General features: G+C 36.2%; 2 protein-coding genes across 4 annotated transcripts; both read left to right on the top strand.

Annotated features, from left to right (window-relative positions):
• The first annotated feature begins 997 nt into the window (after positions 1–997).
• On the top strand, positions 998–4,770 carry LOC110109314 (protein trichome birefringence-like). Its single transcript, XM_020840325.2, has 5 exons — positions 998–1,533; positions 2,670–2,862; positions 2,935–3,128; positions 3,340–3,498; positions 4,376–4,770. Exons 1-5 carry the CDS (start codon positions 998–1,000, stop codon positions 4,692–4,694), a joined length of 1,401 nt encoding a protein of 466 aa, XP_020695984.2. The 3' UTR covers positions 4,695–4,770.
• Positions 4,771–10,249: 5,479 nt separating this feature from the next.
• LOC110109316 (protein BCCIP homolog) lies at positions 10,250–17,138 on the top strand. 3 transcript variants are annotated; one of them, XM_020840328.2, is made up of 8 exons: positions 10,250–10,470; positions 10,544–10,644; positions 10,740–10,988; positions 11,073–11,282; positions 11,394–11,459; positions 11,620–11,712; positions 11,795–11,851; positions 16,714–17,138. In XM_020840328.2, exons 1-8 carry the CDS (start codon positions 10,332–10,334, stop codon positions 16,810–16,812), a joined length of 1,014 nt encoding a protein of 337 aa, XP_020695987.1. In that variant the 5' UTR covers positions 10,250–10,331; the 3' UTR covers positions 16,813–17,138. The 3 variants fall into 3 exon arrangements, with proteins under 3 accessions (XP_020695987.1, XP_020695986.1, XP_028551714.1); XM_020840327.2 differs by having other exon boundaries at positions 10,737–10,988; XM_028695881.1 differs by lacking the exon at positions 11,394–11,459 and having other exon boundaries at positions 10,737–10,988.
• The last annotated feature ends 3,845 nt before the right edge of the window (positions 17,139–20,983 follow it).

Below are 20,983 nucleotides of genomic sequence, written 5' to 3'. Positions count from 1 at the left end.
GATGAACATCTGCTTTTAGGTGATAGTCTTAAAGAGATTATGGGTAACGATAGTTAAGATAACATAAGAGGGCTATAATAGTCTGGCAATGATTGTTGGAAGAATATAAATGGTGATCAATGGCAGTTAGAAGATTATAATCAGGTGAGTCTAGTTGGATGTCTGTGATTAGGTGACGACAGTTATTTGCGATAATCACCAATTTTGATCGTCGGGCAATGCACTCTCTAATGTCAATTCCGGATTTAGTAAGAAGTGCTCTCCTTTCATATGAATAATTAGGAGTGTTAGTAAATGCCCATCACGATAACTTGATAAGGACCTAGCTCAAAATATATATGTATGAGTTCACATGATTAAATTTTGAGTCAGATTAATTAGGCCCAAAACCCTAACTTGATTAAATTTTTATTTGGTTTAGGTTTACCCAAAAACTTGAGATTAACCTGATTAATTTTTTAGTTCAAGCAAATCGTGTTTGGTTTGGGTTATATTGGTTGTATTTAAATTAAACGGTTTGTAATTGGGTAAAATGGGTCTGTTGACCTGCATGTTAAATCCAAAGGACAAAAAAAAAAAAAAAAAAAAAAAAAAAAAAAAGAGAAAGCAGCTCACCTCATATCCTGCCGAATCCCACGAATCCGGCTGAAACGTCGCTTACCTCGGACTGTCGAATCCGCGAATCCTGCCCGAAATTCCGCCGAGGCACTGTACAGCAGCGCCGAATCGCTTTTCCGCTATTCATGCGACCTCTCCTCGATCGAGAGTTCAAACTCTTCGTTAAATACCGGCCCCAAGCTCTCTCACTGCTCTCGTTCACTCGCCTCCTCCAAGCGAAAGCCCTGCTCCCGTCACCTTCTCTGTCCGATCCAACTCAAGAAGCTGCCGACCCTTCCTCCTCCTAAAGCCGAACTCCACCTTCCCCGATCCAACCCGTCGGCATCCTCTCCATCCCGCCCTCTCTCTCTCTCTCTCTCTCTCTCTCTCTCCCTCTCCCATGGCGTCTTCAAATGAAGTTAAGAAACTGAGCAAGAACTGCATGTTGCAAGGAGTCACCTACTTCCAAATATCTCTAACGTTCATCACAGTCCTCACCACTTTCTTCTTCATATGCACCGCCCGTTACCCTTCCACTAAGATAATTGTTCTCCAACAAACTCCTCTCCCTCTCATGACCAACTTCTCCTCCTCTTCATGTATTACTACTTCCACTTCCATTGATCTCAACGCCAACCTCATGGTCTCATCTTCTTCTTCCCCGACGCTGACCAGTGACGAAGAGCTTCGAAGGTCGGCTAAGAATAAGGGGAAGATGAAGAAGGGATGGGGAGAAAGAAGGAGGAGAAGCAGTAATGATAAGTATCATTGTGATCTGTTTGATGGGAGATGGGTGGAGGATGGAGAGACGATGCCTTTGTATGAGGCAGGGTCTTGCCCGTTTGTTGAAGAGGCTTTTAACTGCTTTAAGAATGGACGACCGGATTTAAACTACACCAGGCTACGGTGGCAGCCTAAGGCTTGTTCCATGCCCAGGTTCCAGATTTTAATCCTCTCTCTCCTCTTTGATTTGCATGAATATTGATCATCATGAATTAATCGCAAAAAAGAAGAAGCAAATCTTCAATTATTAAAACTTTATTCTTATAATTCATAAACGGAAACTATAATATAAACATATTATTTATAAGAATTTTCTGATTGGATTTTTGTCAACATTGATGATTGAAGCGCTGCTTCTTCGTCTTCTTCTTCTTCTTCTTCCAGATTAATGCGTTTCCTGTTAGCAAAAGTCAGGCTTTGGCAACTGTACTGATATCCTATATGGAATTCATTAAACAAATTATTATGAAAAAATTCCTTTATTTGTTGTAATTCTCTAAAAATGATAGCATTTCTAAACATGGATATCAATGTAAAAATGACTGATAATAATGTTATTCCTTTTGGTTTCTTATTTCTATAAGAAATCCTTTGCGTGCAGTGCACCAGATTAGTAGTTTCTCTTTAATTTTTTTTTCTGTTTAAGATTTTTTAGTTAAATATGCTTAGCTGAGTTGGTTCCAAGAATCATGATTCATTAACTAAAGGCTTAATATAAACATTTTAAAAAGTACAGCTTTAAAGCACTCATTACTTCATACTATTTATATTTATCAATGGTAACAAATGCTTTTACAATGCGAAGTTGATATTAGCATAAAAATGCTCCAGGTCTATAAAAAGTTAATCATAATGATGAACTGATAAGTGAAAGAGAAACAACAAGAAAGAATATATTTTGAGAAATTCAAAAATTAGTAATTTATTTGCTATCAAATCCATCCAATGCTGTATCACTATTACCGACAGTTTAGATATGTTTTTGGGCGGTTTATAAACCGCTTGAATAAACCGTACAGGAAAGGCAAATCGACGGTCATTTTCCGGCGGCTAAAACAGTCAGAAATTAATGAACTCAAAGCCGCAGATTTTTACGCCGTTATATATATTGATGCCTGACTGATCAGGAATTACTGAGCTTGAGAATTTTAACGGTTAAGATAAATGAATCGATAATTTCTGTAAAATATTTCCTTCATTTCCTTTCTCAGCGCAGCTAGAAATAATCTTTGTAAGACAATTTTTTAACATTGCATATTTATTTTTAGAAAAAGTCGTCTGTTTTTCAGGTTGGAAGGAAGAAACCTGCTTGAGATACTGAGAGGGAAGAGACTTGCTTTCGTTGGCGACTCGCTGAACCGAAACATGTGGGAATCACTGGTCTGCATCCTGAGAAATTCTTTGAACAACAAAAATGGAGTATATGACATAACGGGCAAGAATGAATTCAGAAATGAGAACTACTATGCTTACAGATTCACTGTCAGCACTAAAATTGATTTATTAGCTCTTCCAGTTAGCGAAATTTTAACTGAATATAGCATATTCTGACAGGAATACAATTGCACAATTGAATTCTTTCGAGCACCATTTCTAGTTCAAGAATGGGAGATTTGGAGCTCAGATGGCACTCGAAAGGAGACCCTTCGGCTTGATATAATGGGCAAAACTTCTTCCTTTTATAAAACAGCAGATGTGATTATATTCAACACAGCTCACTGGTGGACGCATGAGAAGACTTCTAAAGGGTAAATCATGTCTAAATCTAAGACTTCGTTTGGGACGGCTTTTTTACTGCTTCTTAAAGCAGCTTTTTAGTACAAAAAATATAATTTTTGTACTAAAAAATTGTTTTAAGAAGCAGTAAGAAAGCCGTACGTCCCAAATGAAACCTAAATCTCCTCCCTAATTACCTCTATGTAAATTTTATTAGTTGATGAAGAATATTGAGAATTGCAGGGAGGACTTCTACCAGGAAGGTGACTATGTTCATAGAAAGCTCAGTGCTGATGACGCTTATCACAAAGCCTTGACGACCTGGGGTCGGTGGCTGGATGAGCATATTGACTCTAACCGCACCACAGTCTTCTTTAGGGGTTACTCATGGTCTCACTTCAGGTAACTACACCAAAAGACGTTAAAATCTGTTAATTTTAGTCTCTATGTGGGTATTAGAGACTAGGTTTATCAACTTGTTCTTAGGTGTTTTAATGAGTCATTAGAGCCTATGGAGAAGGAATTTAGCTATGGCTTCCCCCAAATAATATTTGGCATCCTTTTGATTTCCATTCTCTTCTACCCTCACCTGTTTTTAGATTTTGAGGCAAACTCAATGACACCACTTGGATTTATCCAGACCGGTTTAGCCAACCATATCCGCCTTCTTATGGTGGCCGACCGAACATCTTACTACTAGTCTGAAGTTGCTCCTCCCTAGGCACACTACAGGAAAAACGCTGAAAACCGGCGGTTTTTTTCGGCGGTTAGTGTAGAATTACCGGCGGTTTGGTAACCGCCGGTAAAAAAGGCGTAGGAAACCAATTCCGACGGCTTTTTACCGGCGGTTTATTTTTGCGGCGGTTTTCCGGCGGCCAATACGCTGCTTAATCCTGTTAAACTTCAAACTAGTTTAATTTTATATGGTTGTTCATTATGTTTGGTGTAGTCTATTATGTTGCTACATTTGTCTATAAAGTCAATACATGTAATAGGGGAGAATAGCAGAGGAATAATATTTGAGTTCTTTTACTTAGTTGTTTGGATTTCTGTATCCTGAAATAATTTCACCTGTATCCTGAAATAATTTCAGGTGGTGATCCCCCTCCCAAGAAGTTCTTGGGTTATGCGTGGGCTGCTAGTTTTTGCAGCTCGCGTGTTGTATCTGTCACCGCGTCACCCCTCCTTCGCCAGCATCTTGGGTTATATATATATATATATATATATCTCTGAAATTCTGCTAAGAGTCTGATAAATTCACTGTTGGTTCATCATCCAGAGGTGGGCAATGGAACTCTGGTGGCAGCTGTGATGGAGAGACTTTACCGATCCTCGACGACAAGCATCTGGCAAAATACCCAAACCTCTTGAACATACTCGAGTTGGTCATGTCGAAGATGAAGACACCTGTTCTCTATCTTAACATAACAAGAATGACAGATTACAGGAAGGAAGCGCATCCTTCCATGTACCGCTTCCCAGAGACGAAGCAGAGGGTAGTGAAGAGCCAGGATTGTAGCCACTGGTGCCTTCCCGGGGTCCCTGACGCATGGAATGAGCTCATGTATGCTATGCTTTTGAAGAGATTGAGAAGGTGAAGAAGGATGCAATAGTAAGCGGAATCTTCAAGCCTGGAGATAAAGGAAACCACCATGAAACTTTAGTTGTTACAGTCGCTGTTAGTCTCACAGGAATATGATCATGTACTTTATATTACTCTGGTTTTGAATTATTTAAACAGAATTAACAGATCTGGAATACCAAATTTTCTTCTAGATTAGCCAAGTTTAATGAAAGTATTCACAACTTACTATGACAGATACACCATATTTACCCAAATTTTCAGGTTGTTTCTGATGTTAAATGTGTTTCAGATGTTTCAGATGAAGATATATGGTTTTCATGCAACCATAGTGGTAACTTCACATTACCAAACAGTTCTCAGTTAGCAATACATTCGGCTTCTTCATATACAAATGAAGGCTTGAATTTATACTCAAAGTTTTATTTTGCATATATAATCTCATCTAGGTAGTAGAAGTGGCATTGAAAATTAATTAAAATTGATGGTTTTGATTCCAATTCCAAGAAAACCACCCACGTACCAGACCAAGCAAAAGAGTAAGCTGCTTCCTGTGAAAATGCCTCTGCAACACATAAATGACATCTTCTACCTCAAATGGTAGGACAAAACACACTCTTGTTGAAATTTTCTGCAGGAAGTATGGCAGAAAAAAGAACATATTGGAAAAACAATTGTTACATGTTTTATCTTACAAGTTTGTCTAAATAAAGTATTCATTCTCCTCATAAGCTATGTTGAGAAGCATATAAACCGTACATAAAAGCCATTGACTTTGAGAAATATATAAACTTCTTACTAGTTTCGGTCTCAAATTTCTGCAGAACTCTTAATTTGGTTGATTTATTGATTCCTTTTCTACATGCAGAGGAATTCATTTTCTACATGCAGAGGAAGAGGGCATGAATTTCAAGAAAAATGAAAACAAATGGAATCTACCCCTTTTTTTCCTTTCAAGACAGATTCACTAATTAAAAAAAAAACAAAAAAAGAATTTCATTGACATGTATTTTTATTGACCAATTAGAATTGTCTTCCAAGATCTATAATTATCTCAAAAGGTCCAATATACATACATTATTAGACCTCCTGAGTCACAGTCAAGAAAATCTTATGAAAATGGAAGATTTTCGCATAACCATGGTGGAAATCACAAAGTGATTCATAAATTAGGCAAATAGTTCTAAGTCTCCAAAACAAAATTATGTCAGCTACAAATGGTAAAGATAAACCAGCAGAAGCTATGATTTAGGTTGGTGGTATGGCTTATTTACTCAGCAGTTGTCAAACAATTAAAAACTATCAATTTTCTCTCATGGAAATGCCAGTGTTCAGGCATGTATTTGTATTGACTATAAGCCCATAACTGTACCATGAAATTCATGGTTTATTTGCCTTTTCAAGGGTTAATCTCTCGCTTGGAACAGTTTCATGATTAAGGAGACAAAAAATGTACGCTTCACTGATCTTGTTGGAACGGGCATTCAAGTATACCCCACACTGTATTGGCTGGAAAAGCAGTCCAGGAATTGGGCAATTGGTGCCAAGCAGTGGGAAAGGTTACAGTAATAGTACATCTCGTGGGAAAGAGAACCAGCTTTTTGATAATACTACTACCACAACAACTTTAAGCCTTTATCCGTCGGCTACAAGAATCTTTTTTCTTCATTATGTCATGTGAAAAATCAAATTCTCATTTAAATTTATAAAGAAGGATCATTTCTACTATTTTCTAATCAAATCATTTTAGGTCTGTCTCTACCTTTCTTAACACAAGACAAAACTAACACATCTACTCCCCTAACTGGATGATTGGAAGGCCGCCATTTTATGTGACCAAATCATCTAAGGCAGCTCTCTCTAATCTTTTCTTCCACTAGAGCTACTCTAGTCTTTTCATGAATATGCTCATTTCGTGTCATGTCTCTTAGAGTAAAGCCACTCATCCACCTCACCATTCTCATCTCTGCAACACTTAACTTTATGCTTATCTTTTAATGACAAACATTCTGCTCCATAAAGCATTGCAGGTCTCAGCACTATCTTATAGAATATTCTCTTAAGTTTAAAGAGAACTTTTCTATCACACAACAAGCCCATTGCATTCCTCAACTTCAAACATCCAACTTGAATTCTACTAATAATATCCCCATCTATTTCACCAATGACATTTTAATATCCTCAGGATACAGTAAATCCAGATTAATAGGATTTACTAAATCCTTCTTGGAATCCAAAAAGGCCCTAATTTGAACTATAACTGTCGACTTAGAAGATGATCAATGAGTTCAATCCAGTTATGCATTGACCGACCCATATAGTGCAATGCAATCTCCACGGAAGTCAAACCACACAGAGCATCCTTTACTGCCTGATTGATTAACTTGCCGATAGACAACAATCTTGAAGCAGCCTTGGAAGGATCTAAACCTGTACAAACAGAATAAACCACTGTTAAAGAAAAACACAATTAAATGAAGAAATGTCATTTGGGAAAAACCAAACTTAAGAAATCAGACCATTGATCTATTTCTTTGATTTTCATAAATGCCTTCTGAAAATAATATTGACCTAAGGACATTTGCCTGAAAATAGATCATTATATCATAGAGATAAGGATCAAAATAATCCCCGACTATATAAAACTCTTATTTTAATCCATTAAATTTTTAAATAGAAACTTAAATGATATGACAAAATGATTGTTTTGATCCCCATTTAAAGAGTTACGGGGCTAAATTGGTACTTTTGTATAGTTGAAAAATATTTTTATAATTGAGAGAAAATTAGGATACAATGGAGAAAAACGATTCATGTAGCCGACCCCACTAGTGGGATCGATAAAGACTTGATGTTGTTGTTGTTGTTGTTGTTGTTATTAGAAGATCAATATGATCATTTTTCTCCTACATCATATTTTATATATATAATTGATCACTATTTATTTGCGACTGGATTTTCAAGTTGGTTGTTCATTATATTCGCAATTATTACTAATTTGTGGACGAACACCTCTGATAATTGCATCATATTAGTTTAAACTGTATCTAAAAATAGTATTTTAATTGAGTTAAAACTTCAAAATGATGTTTTATACAATCTCTAATAATTTGGTTATATTTTAAAATTATAATCTGCTACTCTCGGAGCCAAGAGCAGCTTCTGGATTACACATACTAATGGTTCGCCTTCATCCCCCCCTACATCTTCCAGCGCATTTTCGAGAACCTCATCTGCCTCGTCAGCTGCATCCTCATCCTCAGCCTCAATTAAGTGTAATTGGGGTCGTGTTGGACACTCATTCGATTTATGTCCTTGTTGAAAACACCTGAAACATTTAATTGTTGTGGGTTTAGCATAAGGATTATCTTTGGACTGACCTTTGAATTTCGGCGTAAACTTAGTCTCCCCCGTCTTGTTGACAGCATTGTTGGGTATGTAATTCCCTCCACCGCTGGATTGTACACGTCCAGTTGGAGCCATATTCAAATTAGCTGGACGATTGCTGTCTGAGGCGTGTTCGGTAAACTTTTTCCCTTGGCTACTCTTCCCATGTCTGGACATTTGCATTTCCACCCTTAAAGCATAGTTCACCGCTTGAGACAATGACCAAACAGTGTTTAGCTCCAGTTTCTCTTGTATAGCCTCTTTCAGTCCCCCCACATACCTTGCTACTAGCTGATTCGAATTTTCATTTAAGTTATTTCTTGCGCACAGTCGGTGGAATTCCTCCGTGTAGTCACTCACGGATCTGTTTCCCTGCGAACAGTGTTGATATTGCATGTATAATAGTTGCTCATAGTCGGTCGGTAAGAACTGACCTCTGAGTAGTTGCTTCATTCTCCACCAACTGCGTACCGGTCCTTTGCCTTCTCTTCTTCTAGACTGTAATAGCTGAAGCCACCACGCACTAGCTCCCGATTTCAGTCTACAGGCAACGTACTTTACTTGCTTCATCGGCTCAACGTCCATGTATTCGAAGAATGTCTCCACGGCGCGCTCCCAATCTAAGTAGTCTTCAATGTGTAATCTCCCGTCGAAGAATGGGATGTCCATCTTCACGCGAAATTCGCTGTGTTGTCGATCATTCCCTCTTATTCGCCGCCGGTGATGATACCCTGTATCTTCCTCCGAATCCGAAAGTTCCAGTTCTCTGAACATTTCCACACCCTCGTCGGAATCAGATGCATCTCTGTTCGGGACCCTTCCTCCCTCAATTCCACGCCTACCGGTGGGATTAAGCGGCATTGTCGTCCGCATTGTCGGATAACGATCCAGTCGCATCAGTATTGAACGCAGGTCTCTCCGCACATCCGCCTGGAATTGTTGAGCATCGGCAACAACTTCCTCGACATGCTGCGACAGCCTCCGATGGTCTGCCCAAAGGGCTTCAAGGCTTCGTTCTTCCCCGGGAGCCACCCGTCTACTGCTTTCAGCCATCTGGCTCTGATACCAATCTGATGTAGGTAATCTGCACAGAAATGTTAGCTGGAAAAACAGAGAAAATTTCTAGGCAATGGAACAGTAGCAGAACTACTAGAAACTTTGTTAAAATGCAAGAACTGATGAACCACGGCTATTCCCGTGGTAATATGGAAGCTACGGTATACTATATCTGTAAAAAGAAACTATAGTTGGCTCATATGCCAACGGCCTAAAAACAGAAATAAAGTAAATGAGGGAAAGTGGAGAACGTCCTTAACAGCCAATGCACATGGCTTGATAAAATGTTCCTGCATAACACCGTATCAACGATGCTCCGCATCAAGTATACTCCGAACTCTGCATGTGATCAGAGTAGTATAATGTCTCCATCTAAGTATGATTAAAGTAAACATCTACATAGATAACAAGGCAACTAAAATGATTTAATTTCAAAAGAGATGGCAAGAGCGAAATAATAAATTCAAACTATGTTCATATTATGTTCAAACAATATTCAAACTTTGATTTAATTCATGCTTGAACTTTATTTTAACATTGATCAAATCTTAGCTGAGTTTGCAAGGTTCTAATATTGATCAAATCTTATTCGACTTGAGTGAAATGTTTTCAAATCATAATTGAAGCTTCATTGATCATCTTTTGAACAATGTTCAAAAATACAAACAATATTGAAAAAAGCTTCCATCATTATTTAATCATGGATAAAATCTATTTTGTTTAAAGCTAGAATAAGTTTCAATCAATATTCAAAGCTGATAATCAGATGTCTAATATTCTTGTAGAGTTCAAGTCTAAAATATGAATATCATTTTCAAATCTAGATGTTCAAATATATAACATCACCAATTTAAAAAACTATTCATAAACTGATAAAACTTTCATGTAAATCCCCTTAAAAAAAATTATCAGCAAAACCTCCGACATACGAGAAATTGTTCTGTGTGAAGTCTGGACGAAAAGAGTCGTGCGCATTGCTGCATATTTATTGTGTATTTATTAAGTATTTATAAATATTCAATAAATACATAATAAATTAATAAATACTCATAAAATATTTAATAAATATTTATAAAATACTCAATAATATTCATAACTAAATAATTGCTGACTGAATATTTACAAAATCCGAGTCCCGACTCCACGCGTAATAATTTCTCCCGACAGACCCCGACGCCCGCGAATTCAACCGCCTCCGGACCTAAGAGCCATGGGGCGATCAGCGAAGCGACGCCGCCTCCCTAACCTCCCGTTATTTTCTTCCTTCTCCCGCGCCCTCCACCTTACTCGCTTGACCTCCGCCGCCAGAGCTAGGGTTTCCGAGAATTCCCTTGCTTCCAAAGCTGCAGGTATGCTATGTTAATTTTCATCTATCTACAGCATCTAGCCTAAGGATTCTTCTTTTTTCATTCTACTTTGCAGCACAGAGTGATGATGCTGGTCTCAAACACCCCACGAAGATCAAACGGGTGGATTCATCCTTTTCCTCGGACAATAACGATGAAGAAGAACATCTGCTGGAAGTTAGCTTTAAAGCGACATAATACATTTTTTATGCTTTTTTTTTTGTGGATTCTTTATAAGCTTTGTCCTTATTCCTCTCCATTTTGGTAAGAAGGGAGCAATAGTTCAAGCGGATTTCGGGTTCTTTGACCCCAAGCCGGGGGATTTCCATGGTGTGAAGCTTCTACTCCAAAATTACCTTGATGAAAAGCCGTGGGATCTCAGTGGCTTCGTGGACCTGATTCTCGGGCAGACAACCGTAGGGACTGTCGTGAAATTGGATGGGAATGATGAAGTCGAAGAAGATGGTGACGAAGAGGATTTGTATGCTGTCATTAGCGCACTTAACTTTGGGCGATATGGAGTAAGAGCAAAGCTGTTTCTTTGCCTAGGCGAAGTTTCTGTTGTTTATGTTCTTAGAGTGTTTTGAATGCGAAGTCTTTTTCAGGGTCATCAATGCATTGGGGAGCTGAAAGAGTTTCTAGTTGGTGTTTGTGGTGATGAGAGCGTGAAAACAAAGCTGAAAGTGCTGTTGGAGCAGCAGGCAAGTGATGTTGGTCTTTTGGTTTCTCAGAGATTTGTGAACTGCCCACACCAATTGGTACCCCCACTATATGATGCTCTGTTTGACGAGGTCTCTTGGGCAATAGAAGATGAGGTTGGATGGTGATATTCTATCTTGTTCCGTCTCTCGTATTTTGATGCCAATTTTCCAATGATAAATGGTTTAATGACTATTCTCTCTCTCTCTGTTTATATATTTTTAAAGCCAACAAAAGAACTAAGAGACTCATTCTGCTTCAAGTTCTACTTGCTGATTACCAGAATATATGGGGTATTTTATCTGCTATCAATCATCTACCTTGACTATTGAGGGAAATAATAATGTATAGATTGTTCATGAAATGAAGGAGGGCAGAAACCTTATCCTTTATTTGTGAAGACTAATATTTTCTTTATACTGATGAACACCTTTCTATCAATTATAAATGTAGAATAAACATGCCAACCAATACAATGCAAAAGCAGGAAATGATTCTGATGAACCCATAATTTACCTCAAAGCTGAAGATGAACTTTTTCACGAGGTATTAGCCTGATCAATTATTTTTAGTATAAAATTTCTTTCCAATCATTTATGAACTTATCAGTGAACTTATCTTATTTCAGATGAGTTCATTTTCTTATACATTTCATCTTCATTCTTCACCATTTGTTCCACATGAGGTACGTTTATATTGCAGATTTTACCTCTCAGTTTTTTTTTGGGTAATTAGGTGGCCTTTAGAGTATTCAATCATGGTTGAATAAAATCATGAAAGATGCAAGTGTGATCATATAAAACATAATCAGTGTTTCTTGCATGAAATTTTGAGTGTGCAGCTTTTAAACTAAAAAAGGTTCTTCAAGCCATGACCTGGTTGGGTGGTTGTTATAATGCGTTGTATTTGATACTTTGTTTACCTCCTTTTGATATGATTTCTCTGTTAGTCTATATTGTTTACACCAGTGCAAAGCTACATTAGCATATTGTATAGAGTTTGCTAACTGCAAAGCAGACCTGGTTTAATTTGGCTTTGTTTGTTATTTGCGTTTGACACATATAGTCAGAGAAGTGTTATGAATTTCTCTAAATGAAATTAATTTATTTAAGTTATGATTAATGGCTAGCACTCAAAAAACGAAAAGCAAAAAAGCTTGACCCCCAAGCAAATTGAAGGTTAAGTTTTGAAGTCTGAATTGTAAACATGAAAATTCTGAATTTACTTATTTTTTGGGGTGCAGAGACCAGGGACAAGTATTATAAATTAATGCAGAGCAAACAAGATAGTTGTGAAATGCAAAGATAATCCGGATTTCTTTTGGTTCCATTAGAAAGAAAAGTGGTTCTCATAGCCATGACACATCTAAATACATATAGAGAGAAGAAATTTATAGGAAAATCTTATAAGAACATTTGTTTCATATGTTGCCAGAATGATCATTTTGCTTTAAAATGCAGGATAAAAGAGAGAACTTTATCCAAATGCTCCAATGAGTCTCAGAAAGGGATACCTACTAGATCATTTCATATTATAGTTCTAGGTATGAAGAGACACTTTAGACAAATGAAATCGGGGAAGTAACGAAATGGATAATTATAATGAGAAAGTACTTATTGGCATTGATCTTAATATTTTATAAGTGGAAGGGTGGCTGAAGGTCATGTTAATAATTACTTTGGAGGGAAATTTTTTAATGAGGGGTTGTTTAGGGATTTTGTATTTCTTCTTCTTGGGCTCTAGGCGTTGTTAGAGATTTGGAGAGTTGTTTCTTCCTCTCGAATTGAAGAAACTTGTATCTTGTATTGCTTTTCTGGTTCGTGGGTTGAATAGAAGAAATTTCCTTGTGTTTCTTTCCAATTTTTCTTGAAATTTATGCTTAATATTGCTGAAATCTCTCTGAAATCAGCAAGATTTCCCACTGTTTTCACCAATTTCTGCTAGGTTTGCTTGCGAACTCAAGTATTTTCCTTAGGGTTACTTGCGAACTCAAGTACTTCCTATCAGATGACTTGTTGGCTTTATGATTTGTGAGGTTAGTGTTTGAGGCATAACTTAAAAAATGAATATTCAGTTATTTGAAATTTTGAATATTGATAGATTATTGGATATCAGGGATTATCGGGTGTGGCAATCATGTGTGTTCGTTTGTTCCATTTTTAGTTGAATTAGAGGTACACTATGGCTAATTTCGAGGGTGTTTGACAACAGACACAAAATTCTATTGTCTTCTACCTATTCCTTATCTATCAATAATTTTGTGGCTTATGGGATGATGAACTCGTATGCATGCTGATGAGGTCATCGATCAAAGGTTCAAACATGTGTATCGCCGGAAACATCGCAGATCGATGGCCACGATTCAGAGCTTATATTTTTAGTTGTTTCTGCATTTCAATTTCTTGTATTCCTATTATACTCTTGTGTGTGAGTTGAGTCATGTTGGGGCCCTGAGGGCGATTTAGTCGTTATTTCCGCTCTTTATTTTACTTGTACTTCGAGACCTATATATAGGGGTCATCTCTATTGTATGAGGTTAATTACTATTTGAATGAAAATCTAGCTTTTGTTTCTTTGTTTCTTCTTCTTTTCTTGCATGAGAGCTTGAAGAGAGAGAGAGAGAGAGAGAGAGAGAGAGCTCAAGGGGAGCAAATCGCAAGGCCCACCAGTCGTTGGAAGCGTCCGCGGCTCGTGGTTAAATTATCATTTTATCTCGTAGTATTTTCTCGATCTCCTTCCCCCTCCACCACAAGAAAATCAGCCCAACCCCTTCATTGCCGCCACCCCTCCCCTTGGAAGTCCACCCCGGCCAACCTCAAGGTTTGGGCCGACCACTTCATTGGCAACTCCCCAACCGGCTAATCCCGCCTTCCGCATGCTCCCAAATTTGAAATTTGAATTTTGAATTTCAAATTCTTTCCTAATTGGGAAATCCAATTTATGAAAGTTTATTTGATCAATTTCAATTTCAAATTAAAGTAAATTGGAATCCTCACAACCTACCTCCATGTCATCACCCAAATTTGGAAACTCTACTATTTGATTTCCCCAATTCTCCCCCTTAGCATGTCGCCGGCCTCACCCAGGTGAATCCACAATTAGTGCCCCATTGATGGCACCTCATTTGAATTCAAATCCTAATAATTTTCCCTCTTAATTCCCTCAAAACCTGAAATAAACTTCAGGTTTTGTTTTACTCCCTCACCTCTCCCTCTCTCAACCCGTCGGCCCCCTCATTGGGCTTTCCCCTTGTTGTTTCCTATTCTAGCCCCAATCCATTATGAAATCAAATTCAAATCCTAAATTAATTCCCTCCAAACACCATTAATTCTATAATTTATTTCAGATTTATTGAGGAATTAACTAGGATTGAATTTCCCAAACCCTAATCCTCTCCTCTTGGAACCCGCCGCCCCTTCCCCTGTGACATCCCGCCAGCTCTCTCACTTCTCGCCTCCCTCCTTCTTCCAAAGCAAGGAGTCTCTACTACCTTCCCCTAGCTCTCCTCCACTTGAAGAATTCTCTACGCCAAGCATGTATGGCGGATCCGAAGCGTGATAGCGGATTGTTGCTCGACATCTACGGCCACACCCACGTCACCCGATCTCCTTTCTTTGACGTTGGATTTGGGCCCGGCGAAACGGTTGAGGATTACTTGAACCGCTTTCTTCCTACACTCATCGACGTCAGTGACGAACAATTCGAAGATTATTCGAGGACCATTGAAAGCTATCCATCCGTGTCTTCTCCACCATCGGCGACCTTCCCGTGGCTCAAGACTATCGGCGTTGCAACCTTCCTCATGGCATCGTTTGGTGTGCTGAAGATCTTCTCCCGCTAAGCCTAGTGTAGTTGAGTGATCAATCCCCAAGGTGAAATTCTCGTTATTAAATTGCGGATTGTTGATTAATAGCTTTTGGTATTGCTACTATCATTGGTTATCCATAAGTGTTAGGTCAATCTATGTGTACTTCTTCACCTAAGCTAGTTAACGACTACGAAGCTTTAATGATTTTCTTGTTATCTCAATAATTTCATAATTGTAATTCCATTGTCAATCAATTTTAACTTTCTGACGAAGCTCCTGCGCATGCGGTATTACATCACATGTTCTGCACTTTATTGGTATAAACTGTCATACTTCATCATAATATTGACTTAGAGATTAAACAAAGAAGATGAGTAGCCTTAAAATAGAATTACTTGAGGTATATAATTTCACAATTTTTGTTGAATCATTTTTTTCTTTTACTTTGCAATTTTATGGGTGCAAATTTGATGTGTGATTGCTTCGAGCATATATTATAAGTATAATTATTTAATTCGATCTCCTTTTATTGACAAGAATCATGGATTTCTCATTTTGATAATTTTTATACTGATCTTTTACAAAACTTGTCGTTTGCTTGCAACTGTTCTTAATTTTGTTCAAATTTGACACAGTTAAAATTCTAATTGTGGTCAATAAATTACAATGTTATGCTGAATTTATATGGTCTGAATATTTAATTGATTTCTTTTATTTTATTTGTCATTGTATTTTTGTTTTGTTTTCATTCTTGAATGTGCTATTTGGATTTCAAAAAAGCATGATATTGTATGATTCACATGCATGATATTGTTCTAGTTGCATAACAAAACTCCAATTCAAAATCAATTTGCGTCATTCAGCTCTCTCACTACTATGGTTACTAAGAACCATAGGCCAGGTCCTACCCGTCTGCTCTGATCCGCTCAATTAATTATAAACATCGCTGATTTCTTATATTTTGATAGAGATGTGGCTTCCAAGAAATACCTATTCGAATGAATGCGGAGATAAGTGCTGATTTGGTTGTGTAAATTGAGAGCATTTTGTTAGACCGTTCCATTCGAATGTTGGAACGAATGAATTTGGTGATAAGTGCTGATTTGATTGTGTAAATTGAGAGCATTTTGTTAGGTGGACCGGTCCTACGGGACCAGCCCGTGCAATTTGAGATGGAACTCTTCAGCCTCCAAGAAGAGCTGCACACTCCACCAGTTCCAGGGGAGCCGAATAGGAAGGATTTTTGGGGGAATTAAGAGGGAAATTTGAATGTAGGGACTGTTTAGAGATTTCCTTTTGATTTCTATGCATTAAATAGTTTGTTTTCATAGGGTTAGGGTATCTTGAATTTTGTTGAATTTGAGATCTTTTAGCTTTAGGTTTTTGGGCTTTACTGGCGTCTAGAGATTTGGGAGAGATCGATCCTCCTCTCGAATAGAGGATCAATTCTATCTTGCTATTTTCCGTTTCCCTTTCATCAAATAATACAAACTATCCCCTATTTTTTAGGGGATTTTGAGAAAGTGTGCAGTATTTGATATCATATTCATGTCCAACTATTTACATTCAAATGATAGAAATGATAAAATTCTATCATTTGTTAAAACATTTTTTCTAATTTAAAGCAACCAAATGGACTCTCACTGATTATTTCTTTCAGAAAGGACTGAAACAGCTCTGTTTCAGAGGACTTCTGTATTTGAAAGTGATAATAACTGAACTTTTGTCATTTCCTGCAGCTGAAGAATTACAGAGCAATGGGGTTAGTCATGGTCATAAATGCTAGTGTTATTCCAAAGTTCCGTCAAAACTTGAAAACTCTTCTGGCTGAAAGCTAGTGCTTGAGTTCTCATCACATAAAAAAAAAAAATTTTCCTTTCAAGAGGGAAAAGAAAGCAACAGAATGGTAAGCTACACATATTCCTAGTACGTTTTTCCATTTGTTTCTTCATCAACTTATTATGTTGTGATGGCATCGTTGTAAGGGTTTTGTGTACATTAATTATTCTTAGGACTGAAAGTTGCAACGTATTATTTGATTTTTTTGAGCAAGTCAATGCTGAAATTTTGTTTTTATACTCGAAGATGTTTTGTATTTTGTATTAATTATTAATGTGGTGGGCATGTAATCGGCATTTTCATAAGTCTCTTGTGGAAGTTGAAACCACTATCTTCTCTTCGTATTATTTTTTTTGAGATATTTAGATCAATTAAGGAAAATTCATATATACAGCACATATGGAAGACTCGAATCCAAAATCTTTTAGTTGGTAGTCGAAGCTCTCAACCAACAGATCAAGATGATCTACATGTCTTCTCTATGTATTCAGTTGTAGTTAAATGCACGGAATTAAGGTTTTGTTTGGGATGGTTTTCTTACTGCTTTTTAAAACAGTTTTTTTAGTTAAAAAATTAATTTTTTTAAGCTAAAAGCTGCTTTAAGAAGAAATAAAAAAGTCGTCTCAAAAGCCTAAGCAATGTTCTTCCATCAGAGTTTTCTTTTGGAGTATTTGATGCATAGTAAAATAAATTCAATTCATATATTTTGATCTTCTTTGAGCGATTTGTAGTTCTTTTGGACGAATTTCAAATTCCTCGTTCATGTACCTCTATTGAAACCCAATGTGCTGTCTCGAAACCGTGGCAAACTATTTGTTTAACTAAACATTAAGAAAAAAATCACATAATTTTTAAATACATTTTTTTTCATATTACTTTGTATGTAGAATGGTTTTTTTTTTTTTTACTTGCGAAAAATAGGAACGATTTAAATAAATTTTAAATAAAAAAATGAACCAATAGGGGGATTTTAAGTACCTCAATAATTTTTTTAAAAATTTATTTTGTTATAAATCAAACATCTTAACTTTCAAAGCCTTTGAATTTAATTTATTATACGCTCCTAATACTTGCAATTAATAGGTCCTAAAATTGGAATATTAATGCATAAATTAACTAAAAAAAGGGTAAAAATATGAACAATTTATTAACTCACAAAATATTGATTTTTTTCTTTAAAAATTCGGTTCACCAAAATCTTTTAATGTTTCTGAACTTTTACATAAAAAAATTATTACATGCAATTTTTTTTACTTATTTTGTTTATTGTTGCAGAGATGACAGTGCCCAAGTAGATGAATGATTTTTTTTTTTCTTACGAAAGAAGAAAAAAATAAAAAAAGATTATAGAGAATCATCTTAGATGATTTGGTCATATAAAATGATAGCTTTTTAATAATCAGATTAGGAAAATAGATGTATTAGATTTGACTTATGATAAGAAAAATAGAGGTAGACCTAAATAAATTTGATTAGAACATATCAGAAACGGCTTTTTTTATTAAATTTGTCTTTATGAAATAGAATTCAATCATTTTGTTGTGTATTGATGCTTTTCCGGAGTATTATTCTGCGCAAATTAAATGTTATATTTATGAGGAAAATCCAATCTATCAAGGCTTCAAATTTTAACTATTCATAATTGTTAGTGAGTCTCAATAACTATAAAATATTTGGTGTATAATGATTAGCAACTTCATAATAGTCTTCCACACACACAAGATCAAGAAGGCAAGCACACTGGCATAGTATAGATAATAATATCTGATTTAAAACATGAGGAAGGCCATCAATCAAGAAGATCCACAGCTGATCTTCAGACAACAATTACTAAAGAATAACAAGCTAAAACACAGAGAGATGAGTTTAAATATATAGATGGGAGTAGAGCAATCAAGCATCCAATAAGGTGAAGAATCCAACTCAATCATAAAATAGTCGCAATCTCCTGATGCAGCTTTGAAGCTTTGCACTTGCAAATCCGTCTGTTCTTTAGCTGGAATTGTAACTTTACAATATCACTTCCTTGCTGTTCTTCAAATTCAAGCTATGAAAATATGGCTGTCAAATGCCAGAATCAGAAAAAAAAATTACTTCAGATGACATATAAAATTGTTTTTTTTTTTGTTTTATATATAAAAGGAAGAAGAAAGCTACATAAAGATTCATTCACCTCTAAATAAAACATGGTTTACATGCCATCAAAGGAGAATCATAACAGTACAGTGAGAAGCAAGAACTGAGTAATACAGGTAGTCGATGTACTTCAAAGTTTACTTCATTAGTTAAACTATTTGAAATGATCATCCCCTATAAATGGATTAAGTATTATGTGCGGACACCGAATGCTATCCGGAGACCAACCAGAATATGCCACGTCACCTATGTGCTCAGTATTGTGGCTTGGTACCGCTCAGTGCCACGGCTTGGTACCACTGAAGTGGCACATTCTGGTTGGTCTCCAGATGTCGTTCGGCGTCCGATTTCCGCACAGAATAATTTCTCCTATAAATGTCTTGCTCACATTTTTCGGATGACAAGAAACTTTTGTGGTGAAAGTAGACATAAAATAATTAAAATAACTCAAATAAATTATGAACATTATGCATTTTGTATCACAGAACAATTTAGGCGGATAGCTTTTTCATTGATTTCTAAAACAGCTTTTTAGTACAAAAATTTATAATTCAAGAAAGTTTTTAGCTACAAAAGCTATTTTAGAAAGCATTAAAAAAGTCATCCAAAACGAAACCTTAGCAGCACTAATAGCACTAATAGGATTGTTCTTCTGCCATACTCTCAGTAAACTATGCTGAATGCGCTTTATTCTTTGAGGAAACATCTAAGTATCTTCATTAAAATGAATCACTTGTTAGAAATGAGATGTCCAGTTCAAATGATTTTCTTGAAATGAATTTAGTTCAGATCTACACATAAAATGAGTAATTCTATAGCTCATAACACTAAAAAGGGAGCAATAATAGATAGATAACAGCTAAAACTGCTTGTTAATACCTACCTCTCAAGTGTGGAAAAGAATAAAAGAGAGCAGAAAAAAAAAATAGAAAGAAATCAATAACTTCTCCATTAGAGGCAGATTCATTTAGTCTTTACACGATGAAAGATAAATTTATGAGAAATAAAGCTGAATAAGGGAGAATATGCATTCAAGCAAAACAAAAAATCTCTCTCTATATATATAGAATGTGCATGATCCTAAGTAGTAAAATTTAGATAGAACTAAACTATAAAATAATGTAACTTATAAATTAGTGACTTCAAACTTTGAAGTGTTCTTCATGAGTTAGAATGAGGAAATATAGATAGTGGCGTAACCAGATTACTACAATATTTATAGTCACACAAAAAGTAGAAAAAAATAAACAATTAAGAAGAGGGAAGCTATACTGCTGTCGATCACTCTACATAGCACTGAATCAAGCACATTACATGTAATGAAATACTAAATAGCTGGATGGGGTTGCTATTTAGATAATACTGATATCCACATTATAGTAAACCAAACAGACTCCTAGGGGTTGCTTTGTATCCTATTTTAGGTAGGATATAAGCAAGATTTAGCTTAACTATTACTAAACTGAGCATAGTGCCTGACTCTGATTGGAGGAGCACGAAGGCCTCGAAGATACTCACTCACAAGCTCAACAAAATTTGAAATTACGTAAGTCACTAAAGATTCAAGGTCGTGAGAAATTATTTCACCCTAGAACTTTCCATGTATGAGACATGCTTTTAATTCTTCATAGACCTATTTTAGCCCGTCGTAAAAATGATGGAAAGTTTGAATCAACGTTGACTGGATCGTTCATCATGAAATTGATTTAATAAATCCTGTTTCAGCCCCATTATGGATTAAATTCAGGATTTATTAAATCCCACCATGCATAGAGTTTAAGAGATTTAATGATTTATCCTCTCATAAATCTTGAATTCAGAAACAAATAATCAAACTACTATCAGAATTTAGCAATATTTATACCAAACAGTTCAAGTTTTAATCATCTTAAGATTTACCAAATCCTACCTCAGTTTAGATCCTAGCTTTAAGATGCTTGAGTTTAATCCTCTCAAGATTTATATAGTAGTAAGCCCTCCTTAGTTCTAGTTTGATTTCATCTGGGTGCTGCCCAAGCCGAGCAATATCTAAAA

Source organism: Dendrobium catenatum, unplaced genomic scaffold (genome assembly GCF_001605985.2).
Source record: "Dendrobium catenatum unplaced genomic scaffold, ASM160598v2 fragScaff_scaffold_703, whole genome shotgun sequence".
NCBI lineage: Eukaryota > Viridiplantae > Streptophyta > Magnoliopsida > Asparagales > Orchidaceae > Dendrobium > Dendrobium catenatum.
This window is presented reverse-complemented; position numbering and strand designations above follow the sequence as displayed.